Source organism: Natator depressus, chromosome 1 (assembly GCF_965152275.1).
Source record: "Natator depressus isolate rNatDep1 chromosome 1, rNatDep2.hap1, whole genome shotgun sequence".
In the NCBI taxonomy this organism is placed as follows: domain Eukaryota; kingdom Metazoa; phylum Chordata; order Testudines; family Cheloniidae; genus Natator; species Natator depressus.
Window position 1 is genome coordinate 217,140,407 of NC_134234.1, and position 21,550 is coordinate 217,161,956.

Sequence of the window (21,550 nt, forward strand, 5' to 3'; positions counted from 1 at the left end):
GAGAGAGAGGAGTGAGTGGGGGCGGGGTCTTGGGGGGATGAGGCAGAGCAGGGGGTGGAGCCTCAGGGGAAGAGGAAGGACAGAGGATGAGCAGAAGTGTCACTACAGTGTCCTGCTGTAGTGTCTGGTTTTGAGAAACTGGAAAGTTGGCAATGCTATCTTTTCAAGTTGTTTATTCTTCCATTGCAGTGATCAATTGAGGGATGGAGAGAGCACTCCATGAACGTCATGTGGATAGAGGTGGGGGGTTTTAAACTTTTCCCCAACCAGTTACCACTTTCACAAATAACAGAAGAAACATTCCTACTCTGTTGAAGAAAATGAGATCACAGTAGAGGCCCACAACCTTACAGTATCACATACAGCTGTGTGAAACCACTCTGTACAAGCTACTATCTTCTGTTTGGAAAAAGCACTTAAAATGTACCACACAAAGGTAATTTCACTACCCATAAAACTGTCAGGCTTCTCCACTTCTCATTAGTATAAGGTCCTGATATTTATTTTGGTAGCCAGAAGGAGCAATAAAGCCTAGCTCTCACATAGCTCAATTATTCCCTCATAGAGTGTGAAGGTCACAGTTCCTTCACACTGCATTTTATTTTTTGCCAAATGTTGTATAGCCACTATTTAGCAAATAATCTTTATCAAATGATACTGGCATAGTATACCACCACTATGTAATGTAACAGCTATTGGGCCAGGTTCTGATCTCACTTATGCCAGTGCAAATCCAGAGTAACTCTCATGAAGTCCATGGAGTTACTCCAGATTTACACCAGACCAGTACACCAGTACCTTGCTCTCTGTTTTAGAAAGAAGCACTCACATAGTGAGAGTTTATTTATTGAAGTGGAAGGAGTCTAAACTAAATTCTCTTCATTAATAACATATTTTGGCCTAATTCATAATGAAACACCTATTAAAAAATATTAGAGCACTACATACCAAATTTTCCTCTTAGTTATGTTATAGTAAAGACCACTGATTTTGGCATTTGAGTTTATGCAGCTCTGGTACAGTTATTTCCTTGTAAACAGGAAGCATCCTCATATACTTCAGCAGAAGCCTAGGAGAGTTCATTATAGTTAAGGCTACATCAGCTTTTCATTATAACCTTCTATTTTCACATACTCCTAACTCTGGAGCTGAAATTTTTCATGCTTTATCTCAGATGGTGCTTTTTTTTTTTTTTTTTCAAGCTAAAGCAAAATCCCTTTGGCAATTTCTGAGTTATGCAAGGGTTAAAAAATATGCTTTTTTTCCTGTTAAGAAAATAGTAAGATGCTACTTTGCTCATGCATAACTCAAAAATGGCTGCAGTTTAAAATCTGAAATGTTCAGGGTAGCTAGTCCTCACTAAGAATTAGACAGTCAGTTCTACTAACCATCACAGCTATGATGCTAACTGCAGCAGGAAGAGACCCATGCTAACCTTTTCAGAGGGTAACATAACCCAGCAGCTCACTGCCCAGGGGCCATGAATGAGATTAGTGCAAGTCTGCTGCCTGCTCCCTCCATCCCCTCCCCTCAGGTACTCTGCAGGGTTCTGAAGGTTGTTGCTTGTGTTGGCAGGGGGAGAAGTTTTTCATTTGCAGAGCCTGTAACCTCTGCAGGATATTAATTATTATTATTATTATCTATTTAAATGATAATAGTGCTTAGGAGCCACTGTGCTGGGACCCCATTGTGCTAGGTGCTGTACAAACATAGAACGAAAAGACCGTCTCTGCCCCAAAGAACTTGCAATATAAGAAGGATCTTTTACCATATGATGATGCTCCTGGAGCCTAAAAGTCCTCCGTTCTTCCCTCCTCCCCGCCCCTTTTGAAAAACAGGGCAGTTCACATAGAAAAGCTGAAGTTATTGTAACATTACAGTTACAGGTTTAAGTGATCACAAATCAGGAACTGAAAGCAAACTATGGTTGTATGTACAACTTTAACTCTGCCCCATTGCAGGACATTACGGTAGTCTTTACCCTTTACTAATACAGCCTGATACTAACCCTTAAACAATGCAAAGATAGCACATTTTTTCTACAATAACAGATATGCATTATAGGCAGAGGTGGTAGAATCACCTACTAAGGTTGCCTAACGCTTCCCATTATAAAACTCTGTTTTCAGTTGCTTATAACTTTGCCAGACATTAATCGTTTGGGCTTAAATTGACATACTGGGTGTATGGAAAATTTCAGCCAAAACAGTTCAGCCACTTCTGAGAATGACGGTAGGGAAAAATACACTGTTTTGCTCATGTTCTAAAACTCTAGGGACCTTTTCTTTGAAAAGCTTTAGCAACCACATGCTTTGGAATAGGGACCGGCAATTTGGTAAGAGAATGGCCTCTGTGTCAGGAGTGTGCCCACCCAAATTAGGCCAATTTATAACTCTTTGTAAAAAAAATCACCATTTGCACATGCTCAGTAGAGACTTCTTAGATTTTTAGCAGCTAAATTCCCCCAAAGAGTCCATCCACACTGAGCATGCTCCAGCCAGGGGCTGAACAGGACCTTCCTTGCAGCTGCAACTCTGGGCTGCTGCAACTGTGCCGGGTTCAGGTCCCGTCATCTAAAGTGAAAGCAGTGAGCCTGTCTCTCCTATGCCCTTACTGAGGCCCCTGCTGGGTCCAGGCAGTGCACAGAAGGAAGTTGCCAGATTAAAATGCAGTGTGGGTGGGAGAAAGGGTACAGTGGGAAATGGAGCCAGGGAAGGTGGAGAGGCTGGGACTAGTAATTAATGTCTGTATTTTAATGCATATGCATAAGGGACGCAAATTAAGGTTGCATAGGCAACCTTAATTTTGAGTGCTTGACTCTGAAACCTTAATAATATTTTTAACTCTCTCTTCCCCACCCATGGATTCTCATCCCACTCCCATTCTCCTCACCTGCCCAGTTCCAGTCTCTGCTCTTGGAGGTTGTCCTCCCAGTCCCAGTCTCACTCCTCCAGATTCTTCGTCCCAGTCTGTCCCCCACCCCCAGTCTCCCATCCCAACCATTCCCAGTTCCTCCCACCAATCTCCCAGCTCCTTGTTCCCAGTCTCCTTGCTCACCAGTCCCTGTTTCTTGCTGGCTCCTCATCCTCTCTCCCTCACCCTGACCTCCAGTTACCTCCCTCTTGTCCAATCTTGGTGTTCACCCCCAGCATCTTGCCCCAGTCTCCCCCTGTTCCCAGTCCCAATTTCCCACCTGGCTCCTAGTCTCCTTGCCCAGCCATCCTCAGTTTTCTCCTACCCCAACTCCCAGTTCCCAGTTTCTCTCACCTCCACTGCTAGCCTTCAGTCCCAATCTCCCCGCCAGGCTCCTTGTCCCAATAAACTCCTCTACCCTCCGCAAATCTGGTTATTGTCCTCTCTGCATTTGAATCAGGCAGCTTCTTCAGCAACGCTGCCTGGGCCCAGAATGGGGGTGGGGGTAGTCAATGAGAGCACAGGAGAGACAGCTCCCTGCTGTCAGTTCAGGTGCCAGGACTTGGACCCGTCCTGGCCTGCAGCAGTCCAGAGCACGGAAAATTACAGCCTAAATAGTTAAAGTTTGGCAATTTTACAAGCAACTAAAAATAGGGTCTTATAACAGGAAATGTCAGGCAACTTTAATAATAGGTGGCACTACTGTAGGGAACCACATGCATTAAAACATACATTGACAATGTCAACTGAAAAAGATGCATAGAACCTCCCTAAGCCACCAGAGTAAGCCAAACCTTCCCCTCCCTCTCAGGCTTGGTCTTGGGTACACCCGGCAACATGCCCTGAAAATCAATTAATTTGGGCTCTGTGCGAATAAGGGGAAAGGAAACTCCACAGAAAAGGACACTTCACTGTGCCCTTTCTCCAGCCAGCAAAAAGGCACATGGGGAGATTCAGTCTCTAAGGCAGCCAGAATCCCAAGGCAAGCAGGGCTTTCTAGGTGAAATCTCAATACTTTGAATTACATCTGGAAATAAATAAAAATAATACAACAATGTAGCCTGCACTAGTGGGGTTTCTGATTGTTTTTCAAGGGTAGAGTGAACTGCAATAACCAGTCTGGAGGCGACTAGGAATAGATTACTGTAGCAAGGGCTACATCAGAGAGGAATGGTCACTCTCTCTTTGCTTGCAACAATGAAAAACATGCTTTTTCCTAATATCTAGAATCCAGGAGCAGCTAAAGGTTCTGCAGCACCCCTACAACTGCAAACCTTGTTAACCCCTATAGGGTGAGTACTGCCCCTCCATCCAGGGAATAGATATGCCCTCTATACAATCCTACCAACATTTCTCCCATTCTACTAGTGTCATTTCTGTCCTATCCAGAATGAGCTTTAGCCAACTAGCAATCTTCCAAGCCACAATCTTGGCTAGACGCTAGGTCTGCAATGTCTGGGACAGATGAAAAGGAGACACAGAGCTGAATATTGTCAGCATACTGATTCCACTGCAACCCAAACCTCCCATCCATGCTAAACAAGAGGAATGATGGAAAAGATCTCCATGGCATCCTGCGCAAGAGAAACCTTACAGCAGATGAGCAACTGCCCAACACAGGACTCATTGAGAAGAAAGAACAGAGCCACTCAAAAACAAACCCATCTAACGTTACCAGGGCCTGCGGACACATCAGCAATATATCCGGGGCTCTTTCCCTCCTTTGACGAACACTCATTACTATGGAAACAATATCCAGAGCCTAGATGGAGTTCAGTGATAACTGAAAATGTAGTCCTGTGACAGCCTAGGCAGCAGCCTGACGCCTCTCTTCCACTAAGTGTCACCAGGGAAAAAGCTCTGAACGCTGATGAAGACTCCAGTTCTAAGATATAGGGCTTGGTGGCTGCACTTGTTTCTGTTCCCAGAGAAAATACTTCAAAAATACGATGGGGGAATTTTTAAAGGCACAAAGAGCAGTGAAGTGCTCAAACTTCCACTGAATGTCAATGGGAGCCAGTGCCTTCCTTAGAAAAGTTCCCCCTAAACTTTTAAAACGATTCCTTCTCCAGGGAAAGGATAAGCAAAGACATGACAGGAAATGTAAACAGACTCTACCTAATCCCAATCCTAAAAAATGCTCACTGCATACAACTACAAATAAAGTTGGGAGAAGTAGAAAAGTATTACTGTAATCCTTTTAAAGAGCACAGGAACTGCAATAGCAAATCAGATCCATGGTCCAATATCCTGTCTCTAACATTACCAGATGCTTCGAGGGAAGCCACAAAAAGCCCCACAGTAGGTAGATATGGGATAACGTATCCCCCATGAAGGCCTCATCCTAATCCCTATTAGTTACAGTTTGTGGTAATATGACGTTTTATTTCCCTTCTGATACTATTTTTTTTCAGCACTATTACCAGGGGAGTACACACTTTGCAGCTTATGTAAGACAAACTCACTGCATATACCAAGGGTTCCTTTTGTTCCTTCATCGCCCCCACAAACTCCCTGTGTGCCACCCTCCCATCCCCCTCTATCTCAGGGACCACCACCTACACCCCATCCCTTCAAAAGCTCTGTGTGCCCCTTCATCCTCCCGTATGCCAAGGGCGCTGTGTGCCTCCCACTGCCCCTCCACCAAATGATAAGGGTTGTGTGTGTCCCCCATTGCTAAAGGAGCACTATATGATAATTAATTTCCACTTTTACCAGGCCATGCAGCCTAAATAACATACGTGATTTCTCTTACTGCATTATCCTGCTGCATACTGCTATATATCACTCACACAGCCTCTTGCCCTACATGTGTCTATAGTAAAGATGTACAAAAAGCAACAAATACTTTGTGTAAAAAAGTATTTCATTTCATTACTTGACCCAGCAACTGAGTGTGTGAAATTTCCACAACCACTTTCACCTAAAAAGCATGTGAAATTCAAAATGTTGCCTCTTTTCTGTGCAAAGTGGTTTCCAACTAAAAGAAATTCAAAATGTCACATTAAAAACAATGAGACACGGGGGGAAAAGTAAAAAATTCTGCCAATTTTTTTTGCAAAACTGGACCATTCTTGGAAATCAGAAATGAAATGCAAAGACTTCAATTAGCTGGTGAAAAAACAGCAGGGCTTAAACAACAATGCATCCAAAAATATAATAAATGCACATAATATTCTTTTTGCAAGATAAAAGAAATACAACAATTTATAGTTAATACATGTTAGGATGGCATGCTCTAAACAGATGGGCTTATGGTAGAAGAGCGTCATCTTGTCAGAAGCCAGCACCCATTTTCTTGTCGTTTGAGTGCTCGTGAAACATGCTCAATTAACAATCCTAGAAGTGAAAGTCCCCTGTTTATCCACAGACTGGGTGCACCTTGGACAGCAGCAATGAAACTCCCCCAGCATAGCTCAGCCAAGAACTTGTGGGACTCTCTGCCCAGGGTAGGTCATTCTCAGTGATCTTTTCACAGTCCTTGAACTCTCTGCTGAGACTGCCAATAAGAGTGTGGGGTTTTGGTTTGGGTGGTGTACTCACTAGAAACTGACCTGAGACCACCAAAATCATTTCACATAGACCATCGAACAACTGCCAGATTCCCCTCTGTTATTTCTGAGATTTTTTCATAACCTAAGAAGCATCCTCAAGGAATTTACAGTAAATGGAATAAAAAGAGAATTGACTTCTTTATCTTGATATACTGTACACAGTGCATGAAGACTTTAAATCAAGGACCTTTAAAATAGGTGCATCAATGAAAGATCAAAATAACAGATGCACCATCCATGGACTGCAAACACAGGCCCACATTTGACCAGTCTTGCATTGGTCCCTGGTATCGGAGATGGAAAACTTCATTCCCAGGGGGATCTCAGGGAAACCCAATGCCTTCTGTCTGCTCACATCATCACCCCTCATAAGGATGTAGGGTGCACTCTCCTCTGTGACAGGCCTGCTTTGCTGGCCACTGTTGATGGGAGTCAGGTCCAAGGCCTTCTTCCTACTCCCTCTGGGGTAACTAGCATTCCAAGAGACACTAGCAGGGACTGCCAGATGCCCCCTTGTTGCACCCACTTCCTCTCTCCAACAAACACACCCCTTGTGCTTTCACAGAAAAGCCAGGTAGAGTGTGACTTAGGGTATGTGTACATTGCAGTTAGACACCTGCAGCTGGCCCATGCCAAATGACTTGGGATCGGGCTAAGGGGCCATTTAATTGCAATGTAGATGTTCGGGCTTGGTCTGCAGCCCAAGGTCTGGGACCCTAACCCCTAACATCACAATTAAACAGCCCCTTAGCTCAAGTCAGCTGGCATGGGCCAGATGACGGTTTTTAACTGCAGTGTACATATACCCTCAGAATTTTGGGCTGATTCCAAAGCTTTGTAACAGTGTCTATGAGCTCAGTTCTGCAAGTCCTCTGCCCATGGAACTCCCATGGGCTAGCAGGATCAAGCAAATTATGTTGATCATATTTTCCACAGCTTTCTCAGCAAAGAAACAACAATGCTTTCAGGACACTTACCACATCTGTGTTTGTGATCTTGGCCAGGAGTTCCGTTAGGCTATCACCGGAGAGTGAACTTTCCCCATCATCAAGCTGAAGGCCACAGATGGCTGCTCCCACGCTTCCAGTTGCTATCATTGATGGTGGATACATGGCGAAGTTAAAATCTGCAGAAACGGACCCAAGAATTATTCCAAGCACAGACCAGCAAAGCTGTAAGACACAGAGACTACCAGCCAGAAATACTGAAGTCCTTTCTGCTCTGACTGAGCAAGAGAAGCTAGATGCAGATAGATGAGGCTTAAAGGTGACCTGCAAAAGAAAAAGAAATTGTGTTTGTGCCCTTTTTTCCTTCCTTGTGATTAGGCTTGGCAGAATTCAATTTTTATTTTTTTATAATTTCAACAGTATTTTAAACACTTCTATTTTTATCTAGTTAAATTTTCATTTGTGCATAATTATGGGTTTTATTCATTTTTTCCCAATTTCTAGTTATTTAAATTTTCAGTTGCAGGAAATTACTTGGGTGAGGAGGTCAGACAATTATTTAATGACAACAGACATTCAGATTCAAAAAGTTCAAGCTTTATAACCATTAAAACACAAATTGTCAACATCACAGGTCAAATATACAAAATAAATATCCTTAAATCAAAGTTCGCAAGCAGCATTTTTCTTACTATACATATTTGTAAATTTTGATTATTATCAATGGAAATATTTTTCGGGGGGTGAAATCGACATTTGCCAACATTTACCAATAAAAATCTATCTTCCAAACCCACTTATGATGGAAAAAGAAGGCCTAGATGGTTCTTCCTTCCCCCCTTTTTAAAAAAGAGGGAATGAGAGATTTCTGCTTGTTTTTTACATTAACAATTCAGGTCTCATCTACCCTGGATTTCTATGTATAACTGGAGAACTAGTTGGAATATGAAATCAAAAGGAATTGAAATCTAAGCAGTTGGGACAGAAGAGGTTTTTAGTGATGACTATTTGTGCTTGTTTTTACTAATACATAGGGCTGTCAAACGATTAAAAATATTAATTGTGATTAATCGCGCTGCTAAACAATAATAAAATACAATTTATTTAAATATTTGTGGATGTTTTCTACATTTTCAAATGTATTGATTTCAATTACAACACAAAATACAAAGTGTACAGTGCTCACTTTGTATTTATTTTTTATTACAAATATCTGCACTGTAAAAAACAAAAGAAATAGTATTTTTCAATTCACCTAACACAAGTACTGTCGTGCAATCTCTTTATCATGAAAGTTGAACTTAATTTTGTAAAATTATGTACAAAAAACAACTGCATTCAAAAATAAAACAAAGTAAAACTTTAGAGCCTTCAAGTCGAATCAGTCCTACTTCTTGTTCAGCCCCTCGCTCAGACAAACAAGTTTGTTTACATTTGCAGAAGATAATGCTGCCTGCTTCTTGTTTACAATGTCACCGGAAAGTGAGGGCAGGCATTTGCATGGCACTGTTGTAGCTGGCGTCGCAAGATATTTACGTGCCAGATGTGCTAAAGATTCATATGTCCCTTCATGCTTCAACCACCATTCCAGAGGACATGCTTCCATGCTGATGACGGGTTCTGCTCAATAACAATCCAAAGCAGTGCGGACCGATGCATGTTCTTTTTCATCATCTGAGTCAGATGCCACCAGCAGAAGGCTGATTTTCTTTTTGGTGGTTTGGTTTCTGTAGTTTCCGCATCAGAGTGTTGTTCTTTTAAGACCTCTGAAAGCATGCTCCACACTTGATCCCTCTCAGATTTTGGAAGGCACTTCAGATTCTTAAACCTTGGGTCGAGTGCTGTAGCTACCTTTAGAAATTTCACATTAGTATCTTCTTTGTGTTTTGTCAAATTTGCAGTGAAAGTGTACTTAAAACGAACAACATGTGCTGGGTCATCATCCGAGACTGCTATAACATGAAATATATGGCAGAATGCGGGTAAAACAGCAGGAGACATACAGTTCTCCCCCAAGGAGTTCAGTCACAAATTTAATTAACACATTATTTTTTTAACAAGCATCATCAGTATGGAAGCATGTCCTCTGGAATGATGACTGAAGCATGAAGAGGCATATGAATCTTTACTGCATCTGGCACGTAAATATCTTGCAACACCAGCTACAACACTGCCATGCGAATGCTTGTTCTCACTTTCAGGTGACATTGTAATTAAGAAGTGGGCAGCATTATCGCCCATAAATGTAAACAAACTTGTTTCTCTTAGCAATTGGCTGAAGAAGAAGTAGGACTCAGTGGACTTGTAGGCTCTAAAGTTTTACATTGTTTTATTTTTAAGTGCAGTTATGTAACAAAAAAACTACATTTGTAAGTTGCACTTTCACAATAAAGAGATTGCATTGCAGTACTTGTATGAGGTGAATTGAAAAATACTATTTCTTTTGTTTATCATTTTTATGGTGTAAATATTTGTAATCAGAAATAATATAAAGTGAGCACTGATCACTTTGTATTCTGCGTTGTAACTGAAATCGATATATTTGAAAATGTAGAAAAACATCCAAAATATTTAATACATTTCAATTGGTATTCTATTATTTAACAGTGCGATTAATCACGATTAATTTTTTTGAGTTAATCGCATGAGTTAACTGTGATTAATCGACAGCCCTACTAACACATATTTAACTCAAATCTGTGGTAAACTATTTGGAGAAAAGAAGTCTTTGTTAAAATTCATCATATCTCTTACCCCCCTGCCCTTCAGTCTGCCACACCTTTACAATTAAGGAGTGAGAAAGCCCATAATGCATATTTCAGACCTCTAATGAGCCATCTAGCAAAATCAAGGAAGACCAAACTGACATTCCTGATACTTTTAATAAAGAAGCAGGAAAAAAATTTTTTTAAATTTTTTCTAGAATTCTTTATATGTCAGAAAGAAACAAAAGAACACAATCCCAATTTGCTTTGTCCTTTATAAGTTACCTTTCTAAGGCTTTTTCAGCACTGACATAGTGAATGGTATATCCAAATTGCCTTTACAAACTCCTGTTTCCAGTTTATCTTGATTGCAAACCGCTGCTCAAACTGAAACTTGGTTTTCAAGACTTTAGTTCAACAGTAACTTAACAAAAATCATCTTTTTGCTGGTTTTTATTCATAGGGATTGGAGGAGAGTTTAAACAAGTGGGTGGGAGGAGAAAAAGTATTGCATGTTTACAATCAACTTTTATTTTATTATTTAGAATGAGTACTCTCAAAACCCAATTAGTACATAGTGTGAAACAGATCCTTGTCAATATATTCAGTTTATTTACAAAAATAGAGACTGGCCCTGCAAACTACCATGGTGGAGATCCGAGCCAAACCTTCAGCTTGTGTAAATGGGTGTGGCCCCATTGACTCAGTGAAGTTACACCAGCTGAGGATTCGGCCCTCTGGGTTTGATTCCCTGTGTCAGTCCCTCACACACTGAGTTGGCTGTGACTGGAGTAGCTGTGGTGACACCATGCTCTTCTCAGGGAGGAATGCATCATTTGCTCACTAGCAATCCCTTGGGTCAATTGAAGAGGACAGGGTAAGAAGGGACTGGGAATCTGGTCGGAATACTCAGCCAGAAAGATGGTGTCTGTGACACAGCGGGGCCTCAGGAAGGAGGAAGAGAGGTGGTATGACATGGATTCCTCATAGGGCTCTATCTGGAACACAGAGGATCATTGGAGCAGAGGAAGTTGTCATCTGAAGCCCGGCCAGCCATTTCACACAAAATATGTTCTATAAAGCTCACCGCACTTTCCCTCTAGGAGCTCAGTGCGCTTTACACTTTACAAACAGTAGAGAACTATGTCTCACAAAATTCCTGTGTGGCAAGTAACTATTGTTTTATCCCATTTTACAGATAGCAAAGCTGCGGCACTGAGAAATAAAATGATTCACCCACAGTTATGCAGTAAGTCAACTGGAGACCAGGAATAGCATCAGGATTCCTGCCTCCAAGTCTTCAGAGCTAGACACAATGATCTTAGGTGTACCAGCATATATCTGAAGTGACTCCACTGAAGCAAATGGAATGATCCGAATGAAACTGAGATCAGAGTCTAGCACGCTACTTCCTTATAAGGACTGTAAATGCACGTATTCATAATGGATCAAACCCTGAACGCCTTCCTCAGGGCCGTAACATACAACTGAACTTCAAGCAGAGCTCCCTATTATCTTCCACAGGGAGTTCTGCTTAAAAATGGATGGCACAACTGAAGGAACACAGGACTTGCCCACTGATGCTATAGCAGTTCTGTACTATGGGCAGATATGGTATCTTCTAAGAAGTATGTGAAAGAAGGGCTACAGGGCCCCAAAATCCAATTTAAAAACAGAAATGGCTCAAAAAAATCAGGAAAATCGGTGTTTTTAAAAATGTGTAAAGATTTATGTGCATGAGTGACTGTCCAGGCCCCACTCCCAGTCTAGGGAGCACATAAATGTTTATAAGATTTAAAAAGTGTGCAAAACCATATTTACACGATAGAATTAGTGCCCAAAGTCTGCTCTCATTTACACAGGTGTAAATCTACAATACATCCATTGACTTCAATGGATTTACAAAGGTGAAGGCAGACTTTGGCTCAATGGGCCTGATTCTCCTTTCATATGTACTGGTTTTACACTGATCTAGTTCCCTGGGGCCGGCTGATGTAGGCCCACTGACTGAAGTGGGTTTAATCTGGATTTACATTGGTGTAACACAGAAGTCAATGGATCTGATTTACAGCAGCTGAGGATCTAGTCCATTGAGTACACTGGAGATGCTCCTGATTTATCCCAGTGTAAATGAGAGAAGAATCAGGCTCAATCAGGCTCTTAACAAGGATATTAAAATACGATAAAGAACATGGGACAAATTCTGATATTAAGCAGATCAGTGCAAATCCAGTGTAACTCCACTGAAGTCAGTGGGGTTAGCCTAGATTTACATTGGTGTAACTTGGGATAAGAATCTGGCCCTAACTTTTAAATTACCAAATTATGTCATTACTACATATACAAATAACAGACGGTTTATGTCTGTAATATAGTGTATCCCTGCCTTCCTCCTTTTTGAGGAAGTCACGGTGCTATAATCAAAGAAATTAAATCCTCTCCCTGAAAATCAAGTCAAATACCATTAGACATCTGACTTGTACACAGAGACGTAGAGATTCAGAGTTCAGAATGAAACTCTGTCCTTCTCTCACCCTCCCTGCAGTGCCAATAGTAGGTATTGGAGGAGCCCTCAAACCTTGGGATATCATACATACTGTGCCCTATGTTTCGGCACAATGGGCTAAGTGAAGGGTGGAATCCCAGTCTTCACTCTGAATTTCCTTGCCTCCTAGGGGTTTACATCGGGCCCGTCACGTTATTTGAATGTAGTTTTTCTCATAGTTTATTTTATATCTATGAGTTATGTACTCCCAGAAACTCTCCTCCTAGGAAGCCGAATAAAGAGCCATAGTGCCCCTGCCAACTAGCACTGCTGTAGGTCTGCTTCCACGTGTGGTCGGTCACATGAGAACATTTCTATGCCCAATAACCTTGTTAGTTCCCTTAATGTCATTCATAATGCAAATGAGACAGCTCGCGAATGGCCAGAGGCCCAGAGTGACTAAAGCTCAGCATCCAGAAAGTCTTACATTGCTTCTAGCTCTACACTAACTTCCCTCCATAACAAGCACCATAAACTTGGCTATCAAAGCTACACATGCCCAGTCTTTGTTGTACAACAGGCAGCGATTTGTATCACTGGCTTCTATTTTTAGCATATTAATTAACTACTGCAACTGGTAAGGCAAGTGTCTCCAACTGGAGAGTGTGGCGCCATTGTCTGAAGTCATCACCTCATCTCGCGCTATTGAAAATCATGGCAGTGACCTTCCTGCTGATATGAATTTAACCTGACATGCCCACAAAGGAATGGGGGGCGGTGCACCAATTTTGTGCACATGGTTCTCCACATCACCCGGGACCCTATTAGCGTGGAAAGAGCTCATTCAAAGAAAAGAAGCCACATTGTGCTGGGCCACCTAGAGGGTTGAATAGAAAAGGCTGAGGAAAGGAGCAGACAGCAGAATAAAGGCTGTAATTAACATATTTCCATATTCAAGCAAAGCAATAACTACGTGAAATGTTTGTCAAGGTGCAACCAAAACATAAATATTAAGCACCATATCTGCAGGGACGCAGGACCCCCTCCAAGCCCCTCACATTCCAGCAAGAGATTTAAAACAAGCTTTTTGTACAATGTTATTTTCAACTACACCCTCCCTCCTCCCCCTACAATTGACACTGAGCCAAATCTTGACAACCTTTGCTCAGTTTTTACCCAGGCAAAACGCCCATTGGGGTCAAGTCAATAGAACTGCCTTGGGGGGAAAAAAGTAAAATAAAAGGAGTAAGGACTTCAACATTTGGCCTGAAGAATATAGAGGAGTGTTTTAATTGCTTGGTCGAGATGATGACGATAGCCATACCGTGGGAATCCTATGAAAGCACTCCCTGTGTGATACCCACGTCAATGCTATGAGCCAAATTCTTCTGTCAGATGTAGGTGTGGCTCTCATGGAAGTAGTGGGAATCTAGCACATGCATCCAAGGGAAGAATTTGGCCCTAAATCTTCATAATGATTTATGTGATTGCAAAGCAAAGTACAAAAGAGGGTTAATGATGGCAAGGGCATTATTTTGAAGTGCTACAATATGTCTGAATAGCAAAAAAGTATAAAGAAAAGAAGCAGATTACGAGAAACCACAAATGGTTTCACTTTCTATTCCTACCCAGGGCAAAATCCACATGGAGTCATATTCTACCTATCATCAGTGTATATAGGAGCTTATTCCACAAGCCCTTTAAAAACTATGGGTCTGATCCTGCAAAATACTATTGACTTTTGTGGCAACTGTCAGAGGACAGCACCTTGTACAATCCAGGATGCAGAGCTATTCTGCTGACTCAGCTGGCATCCAGGCCCCCTGGACCTCATTACCAACCTAGGAAAATGAAGGGTTGAAAGTCTCTCTGAATCAACAGGGAACTAAGGGCTGAAACAGAGAGATCCTGCAAGTCTGAACAATATCTGGTGTGTACGTGCACACTGTGTCAGAAGCAACGTGGGAAGCCTACCTACTTACAATTACCTTTTGTGAGTGTCCTGGTTTCAGCTTTATAATAAGGTAGATTTCATTTCTAGGATATAGTAAAGAATTTTTTCTCAGTGTTACAAATGAAGAGCCTGCAGTTCCTGTCTTGATGTAGGTAGAATTCCAACTGAAGTCACTGGAAGTTTTACCTACAACCAGGGTGGATAAAAACCAATGATTTTTAAATTTAAATCGGATTTTTTTTAATTTAAATCGGATTTTTTTGAGAAAATACTTTTTGAGGAAAAAACCTATCTAAAGATATCTCATCATGGAATAGGGATCATAAATTATAATTCTATAGTATGAGACAATATATTCATGTAATGTTTAAGACAAGTTTTGTAAATGAGTTCCAATAGTTAATTATATTTAGGGACCCAATCTTATGGGGTTCCAGGAGCTTCTGTATAGATTATTTAGGTTAATCTTTCTATCTACCCAATGGGACTCAGCATCAGAGACGCTTAGTTTTGCAGTTCTCAAACTGTGGATTTCTGTCTCCAGAGATAACATGCTTGTTAACAACAAAAATGTTTTTAAATAAATAATATAGAGAGTTGGGAAATAACAGACCTCAACCCTATTGTCCCTCTGAAAATTTGTGTACACAGAGTCAATCCCTTACCGCTCTCTAAAAGTGCAAAGTTTAAAAAAGTTCAGTGAATAGATTATTGGGGGCGGAATAGATCTGGACAAGGAGAAGATGTCTGGAGTTAAATTTGAGAAGGGAGGGACAGGCGGTAGAAACAAAAGTGAAACTGTTTGAGCAGCATATTCCAGAAGTCTTGAGGTCTTTCTGAGTGTGGCCTTCATTGATTTGAGATCCACCATACATTTCTCTCACTAGAAGGGAAAACCTATAATGGCTGCAGGCCATAAAAGAGACCCAGTTTGGGAATATTTTAATGAAGTTCCTCTACCTGTGAAGAATATGTATTAAGGTTATAACAACCAACAAGAATGCACTTTTATGTAGAAATCCATGATTAAATCGAGTCTTCCTGACTAGCGATTTAAATCAAATCCACCCTGCCTACCACAGGACTACAGAATCAGGTCAGCAATCTATCCAATTTGAAAATTATATTTACTCTCCAAACCATAAACAGGCTAAATGAATCCATCATGAAACTCCACCCAGCCAATGCTGTAACCCCAGAGACATACGTGGCCCAATATTTGAAAAAATAAGTTTGGAGGAAACGAGAGGAGGAGTCTAAACGGTATGTTTAATTGTTCCAGGTTCTGATCCAACTTCAGTTGGACAGTATGTGTATTGTTTTCTTTATTATGCATACATGTTGTGAATTCTACTGTGTTCGTCAGTAAGTTTCTTGCTTTTGTATTTTTAGTAGTCATAGCATTTATATTTTCCACGTTAACTACTTTGTTTTTAAAAGGCAAAAACAGCCCATTTTTTAGCAATTACGTACTAGAACCACATACAACCAAACAAAAGGCTATTAAGCAAACATGACACCGATTTAAGTGCTTCATTCCTTTGAGTAGACAGGATGGACGGAGACCAAATTCTATTTGCCTTGAAGAGTCCCAGTGACTTCAATCACTTATCACATAAATAAGACAAATTAGATATGACCCTATATTGGCTTTGATCAGAAATCCCCAAGGAAAGTCTGACAGAACATTCAAGCACCCTGAATACTAATGTTTGGAGTCAGTACCACTGCCTTTCATAGGAGATAAATGGGGAAAAGTATGTTTAACATGATCCAAGTAACGATGTATAATATGGCAGCTTAACAGAACATGCTGCTTAGCAGATCACGAGCTCTGTTTTGTGGATGGTTATTCTGCTTATTAATTATTATTATTATTTATTGTGTTTTGGTAGCAGTAAGGAACCCCGATCAAGGATCGAGACCCACCTTCTGTTAGAACCTGTACAAATGAAAAATCTAGCGACCAGAGCCATAATTGGAGAGAGTCAGAGCAGCCCCACTGAAATCAATTTACGCCAGGGAGGGTCTGATACAAAGGGTTAGCAGCAGAAGGATCCAGTCCTCCACTTCCCCCCAGGCATCTTCCCAGTAACAAGTCCAGCAACTCAGGTTCGGAGCTGCAGGGAGTGGGTTTGCCCCTAAATGCCACACTATGCCTCTGTATTAACTGTATTGACCAAGATATGAAAGCATTATTGTATACTCTTAATCAATTGCAACACTGTTAGTGCTGGCTAGAGTTGGGGGGAGTGGGAAAGGATTCCATATGTGGTGATATTCTATCTGCTGCGTCTTATCTGATTCTTCAGATGTAGTTATACCATATTTGGAGCCTGATCCTGTGCCCCAATGAAGCTAATGGCAAAACATTAACAGCAGCAGGACTGAGCCTTTGTTTGTTTTGCTGTGAAGCCTGATATATTGCTATATGCCACCTTCGCCTGAATTATCAAAAACCCTTCTTTGTGTCCCAACAGCGCTGTATGGCTATGCCTGTTTCAGACCCCATTATACCAGAAATAATCATGTAACCATGGCCACTTCACCCTGTATGCTTTTTTCAAAAGATTAATATCTGCAGCAAAGCGTTTATTGTATCATTGTTTTTTCCACTGATTTTAGAAAATCCAGGCTGCTGTTGAGAGTTACTGCATAGCACCATGTATTCTCTTTTGGAGGGACAGCACCTTACAGAGTTCAGCACAATGGCCCTGAAAACAGGCAGAAAGAGGGAAGGCTGGGTGAAAACTGAACATAGCAGGGGTGCCCAGGGCATGTCCTGAGGCACAGATATGGCCCTCTCTCACAATAGAACAACCAAGCCAAGTTCTCTTCACTGTGATCTGGGGCTTGTGACTCAGAGCTCAGCATGTCCAAAGCCTGGTCTGGCTGCCTCCACTTTCATCCAAATATCTGTTTACCTGGAGGCCTTGGAGTAAATGGGGTAGCACTACCTTAAAATACTGGCACTTCCTGCCTCTCATAGGCGAACATATCATAAGGTGGGAGCCAGCAATCTGGACTCTGACAGACCTGAAAGAGGGGGGAACAAATGGAGATTTCAGGTCAACGAAATGCTGACTGTTCCTCTTTCCAGCCACAGTTTGGGATGTCCAGCACACAGCTCTAAAACTAATGCATCTTTTGGCTCCGCAAGGAGCCATTCCATGGCTTGGAGTGTGGTAGCTCCAAGCAGACAGGGTAACGCAAGTAAAAGAACAACTCCAAACTGAACTAGGGAGCCTGCAAAGGTGAAAGGATAAGCGATGATCTAGTTCCACTCTGTGGAGGGAGTATCTGGACACAGCAATCTGGCACCTATCAAAATGTATAGGACCACTGAAGAAGGGAAGTATAGATACGACAGGAAGTGATTAAGGGATGGAAACGGATTTAAGAGGAGGCAGAGTGTCAGGGTAAGGGTGAACTCTGTGTTCAGGAGGTGGTGATAGGCAGATTTAAAGACAAGAAATCCTTGGAAGGGAAACGAAAGTTTGGGGTCAAGGATGACCCTGAGATTTCTGACCTCAATTTTCAGGCTAAGGTCTAGGTTACAGAGGGTGTGACCTGAGTCAGAGAGGAGGAACAAAGAGAGCTTTTTATGCTCAAGATGAGCTCCGGTTTTTCAAATAATTCAGTAGCAGGATGTTATAGGGCAGCCAGCAGCAAAGAGAGGGATGTGTTCTTATGTCTGTTGCACTCATGTAAATCTGGAATAACTCCACAGACTTCATGGAGACACTCTGGATTTACGTCATGCAACTGGTTTCAGAAACTGGCCCCAGAGTCAAGACAAACAAATAGATGGGAGACAAGGAGATGAAGGATTGAGTTAAGGGGAAATATAGAAATGGGTGTCATCTATAGTATGTCATCTAAGGTTACTATCTAACCCTAGGAAGAAAAAGTTAGGTAGCAAAAGAGGGCAGAGTTCCTCTCCATAAGAACGGCTATACTGGGTCAGATCAACTGTCCATCTAGCCCAGTATCCTGTGTTCTGACAGTGGCCAATGCCAGATGCTTTAGGAGAATGCACAGAACAGGGCAATTAGCAAGTGATCTGTCCCCTGTCATCCAACTCCAGTACCTGGCAGTCAGAGGCTTAGGGACACCCTGAGCATGGGGTTGCATCCCTGATCATCATGTCTAAGTGATTCTCCTATGAAAGCAACCCTAATCACGCATCACAATCCAACACTCCACCACTGTCCACCCAGCACTCCCATCCAAAACTAGCAATGGTTGCTTGCTGTGACGCCAATCCCTTTGCTGACACAAAGGATTATGGGACTGCGAACAGGACAAGAGATCACAGCTGGTCACGGCTGGAGAAAACTTGAAAACCTCTGATATAAAGGTTCCACCAGAAATGAAAAAGGAGTAGTTAAAGAGCTAGGATTCAAATTAGAGGAAGAAAGTGCAGGAGACACCAGTTTCTTACATGAGACACTCAAGAGGAGAAAGTGATTGATAGTAAAGAAAGCTGCACTGGGGTCAAACAGGAAGTGAAAAGAGAGGGATCTATGATCCACAGTCAACGGCAAGGTCATTAACCACCCACAGAGGGTCAATCTTGGTAGTGGGAAAAGGTCAAAAGCCAGGCAAAAAGTGGCTAGGGAAGTTGTACTGTGAGAGATGGTCATAGGTTGGAGGAGGCCACCGTGCTCAGAAAGGGTAAATGGCGATATAAAAGAGTAGGTTTTACCTGAACTGAGTAAGATGTTTTGTATGAGAAAGGGAAAAGAAATCAAGTGACGATGGAGTGGTTGATGATAGCTATGAAGTAAAGAGCAAGAAAAGGTGACAAGGACTAGAGTTGGAAGAAAGTCCAACAAGAAGGGACTTTTCTTCATACGCAAGAACAATAACGCTTTTGAGGAGAGAAGTTGAGAAGGGGAAATATAACAAAAATGTGGCATTTATTGTAAAACAAATAATACAGCAATACCAGATTGCTAGTAAATCAAGGGGGAATGAGGCCCCCAATCTTGAAACTGTAGTGAGGTTATGTACACTGAAAAAGCGAATGTAATCATTTCCTCACAACAAATTGTGGCGAACGGGATGGGAGGAAAAGAAGGTAGTCTATTGTCCACAGCCAGTCCCATCAGTGTGCACAGTGATAATCCACGGACTCTGAAGATATTATATACAATACACTGGGCTTTCCATATCTCCTGATGGACAAGGAGCTCTGATAAAGCCAAGGGAATTGAATTCATGAACAGGATCCATGCACAAAAGAACACAGGTAGGGTAGGAGGAGATACAAGATGGAGGAAGGTGCAAACTGGTCATTGGCTGAGTAAAGAATAGAGTTATATATATTGATAGTTGCTTGGGAGGGAATGGAGTCAACAGCCAGAGAAGTCATTGAGAGAGAATGGAGAGGTATCCAGGCTTTAGGACACTGGTTCACAAACTACGGTTGATGGCCCTCCAAGGATCTGCAGTATGAATAATTTTGAGAAGTAGGGAACTGGAGACTGAAGTCTGGTCATCTCTCTGTCACAAAGTGCCCTGATGAATGAAAAAGCTGGAGAACCACTGCTTTAGTGGATGAGTGCACCAAAGCAAAGGCAGGAACAGGCTGGTTTGAGAAGAACAAAACCAAAAGTGCCGAAGGATTGATCACTGACGGCAGAACCAAAGCTACAGCGAGGGTGTTGTAACTACTGGATGTGTGGGGCAAGAGAGCCTGTGAAACACCAAGAGCTTCCAGGAGAGAAAAGACGTCAGGGATGTTAGGATTAACCCCCTAATGCTGACACTAGAAGAGGTGAAGCCAGTATATACAGAACAACAGATAAATCCTGAAGGAAAGAGTTCATCAGGTCAAAACTGGCTGATAAATGACCAAGAGTGCTCCTGCAGTCCTTAAGCATTACTCCCATTGAAGTCAATGGAGTCTTGCCCGAATAAAGGGTCTGATGGCAGTAGAAGAAGATCAGAAAGGTGTTTAAAAAACAAAAAGGATGGGTAGTTATGAGTTGAGACTTACGTCTCGTAAACACTCAAAACTGAAGCTGACACAGCTACAGTGCTCAGGGGTGTAAAAAATGTTGACCGGACCCCCAGTTTAGATGTACCTATATCGATGGAAGAATGCTTCCATCAACCTAGCTACTGTCGCTTGGGGAGGTGGCGTTCCAACAGCAATAGAAAAACCCTTCTGCCAGTGTAGGCTGCATCCACACTACAGGGATATACTGGCATAAATGCTATATAGCGAGGCTGCTATAGTCCCCACAATGTAAACACAGCATAAAGAAAGTTGAAGTCTACATTTGACAATGTCAGCCATGGGTCTGTCATATATTGTGTGCGTGCACATGTGTGTGTGTGTATTAGTCGAGTGTGTGTGTTAATCTCAATGGTTAAAAAGTTAATCAAATTTAAAGCATATACATTTATATAGTCCATAAAATTAGTATTTAAAGATTAAAATCTATACAAGTAGCAGAACTAGCCTACTGTGCAAAGGATGGTTATCAACTCTCAAATGCCATTAAATAATAGTAATTATTTATATTATGGTAGCACCTCAACTGCCCAGTCTAGACTCCACTCTGCTACATGCTGCACAAGTTCATAGGTAGAAATAATCCCTGTTCCAAAAAGCCCCATACATTCCGTCTGTAACATGACTGATTGTCACTGAACTGTATGTAATTCTGCCTCCTCCTCAAAGAACTAATGACTAGACCTATTGTAAGCAACTGAATCTGAATCAACAACAGCACGATGCAGAATTTAATAGGGACGCTGTTAAGTAGTTTAAGGCTCAATGTCTAGGTTTTATTTTTGAAAGAAGGATTTTTACATACATTAAAATGACTAGAAATACGTTGAAGATTTAAATAAATAAATGTAAAGACGAAATTAAATTTAATTATTTAAACACTTCCATGGTGTATGTTAAACCTAAACACAGGAGAAGCAGAAAATACGACTGTCCATAAACACAAAGTGAAAATGACTGCCTAGTT

At 41.6% G+C, this 21,550-nt stretch overlaps 1 protein-coding gene across 1 annotated transcript in view; it reads right to left on the reverse strand.

Moving 5' to 3' along the window:
• Positions 1-21,550, reverse strand: part of CCND2 (cyclin D2) — a 49,695-nt gene that overhangs the window by 22,493 nt on the left and 5,652 nt on the right. The window contains exon 4 of the mRNA XM_074935742.1: positions 7,445-7,593. Coding sequence (XP_074791843.1) covers positions 7,445-7,593 — 149 coding nt within the window. The remainder of the gene's footprint in view (positions 1-7,444; positions 7,594-21,550) is intronic.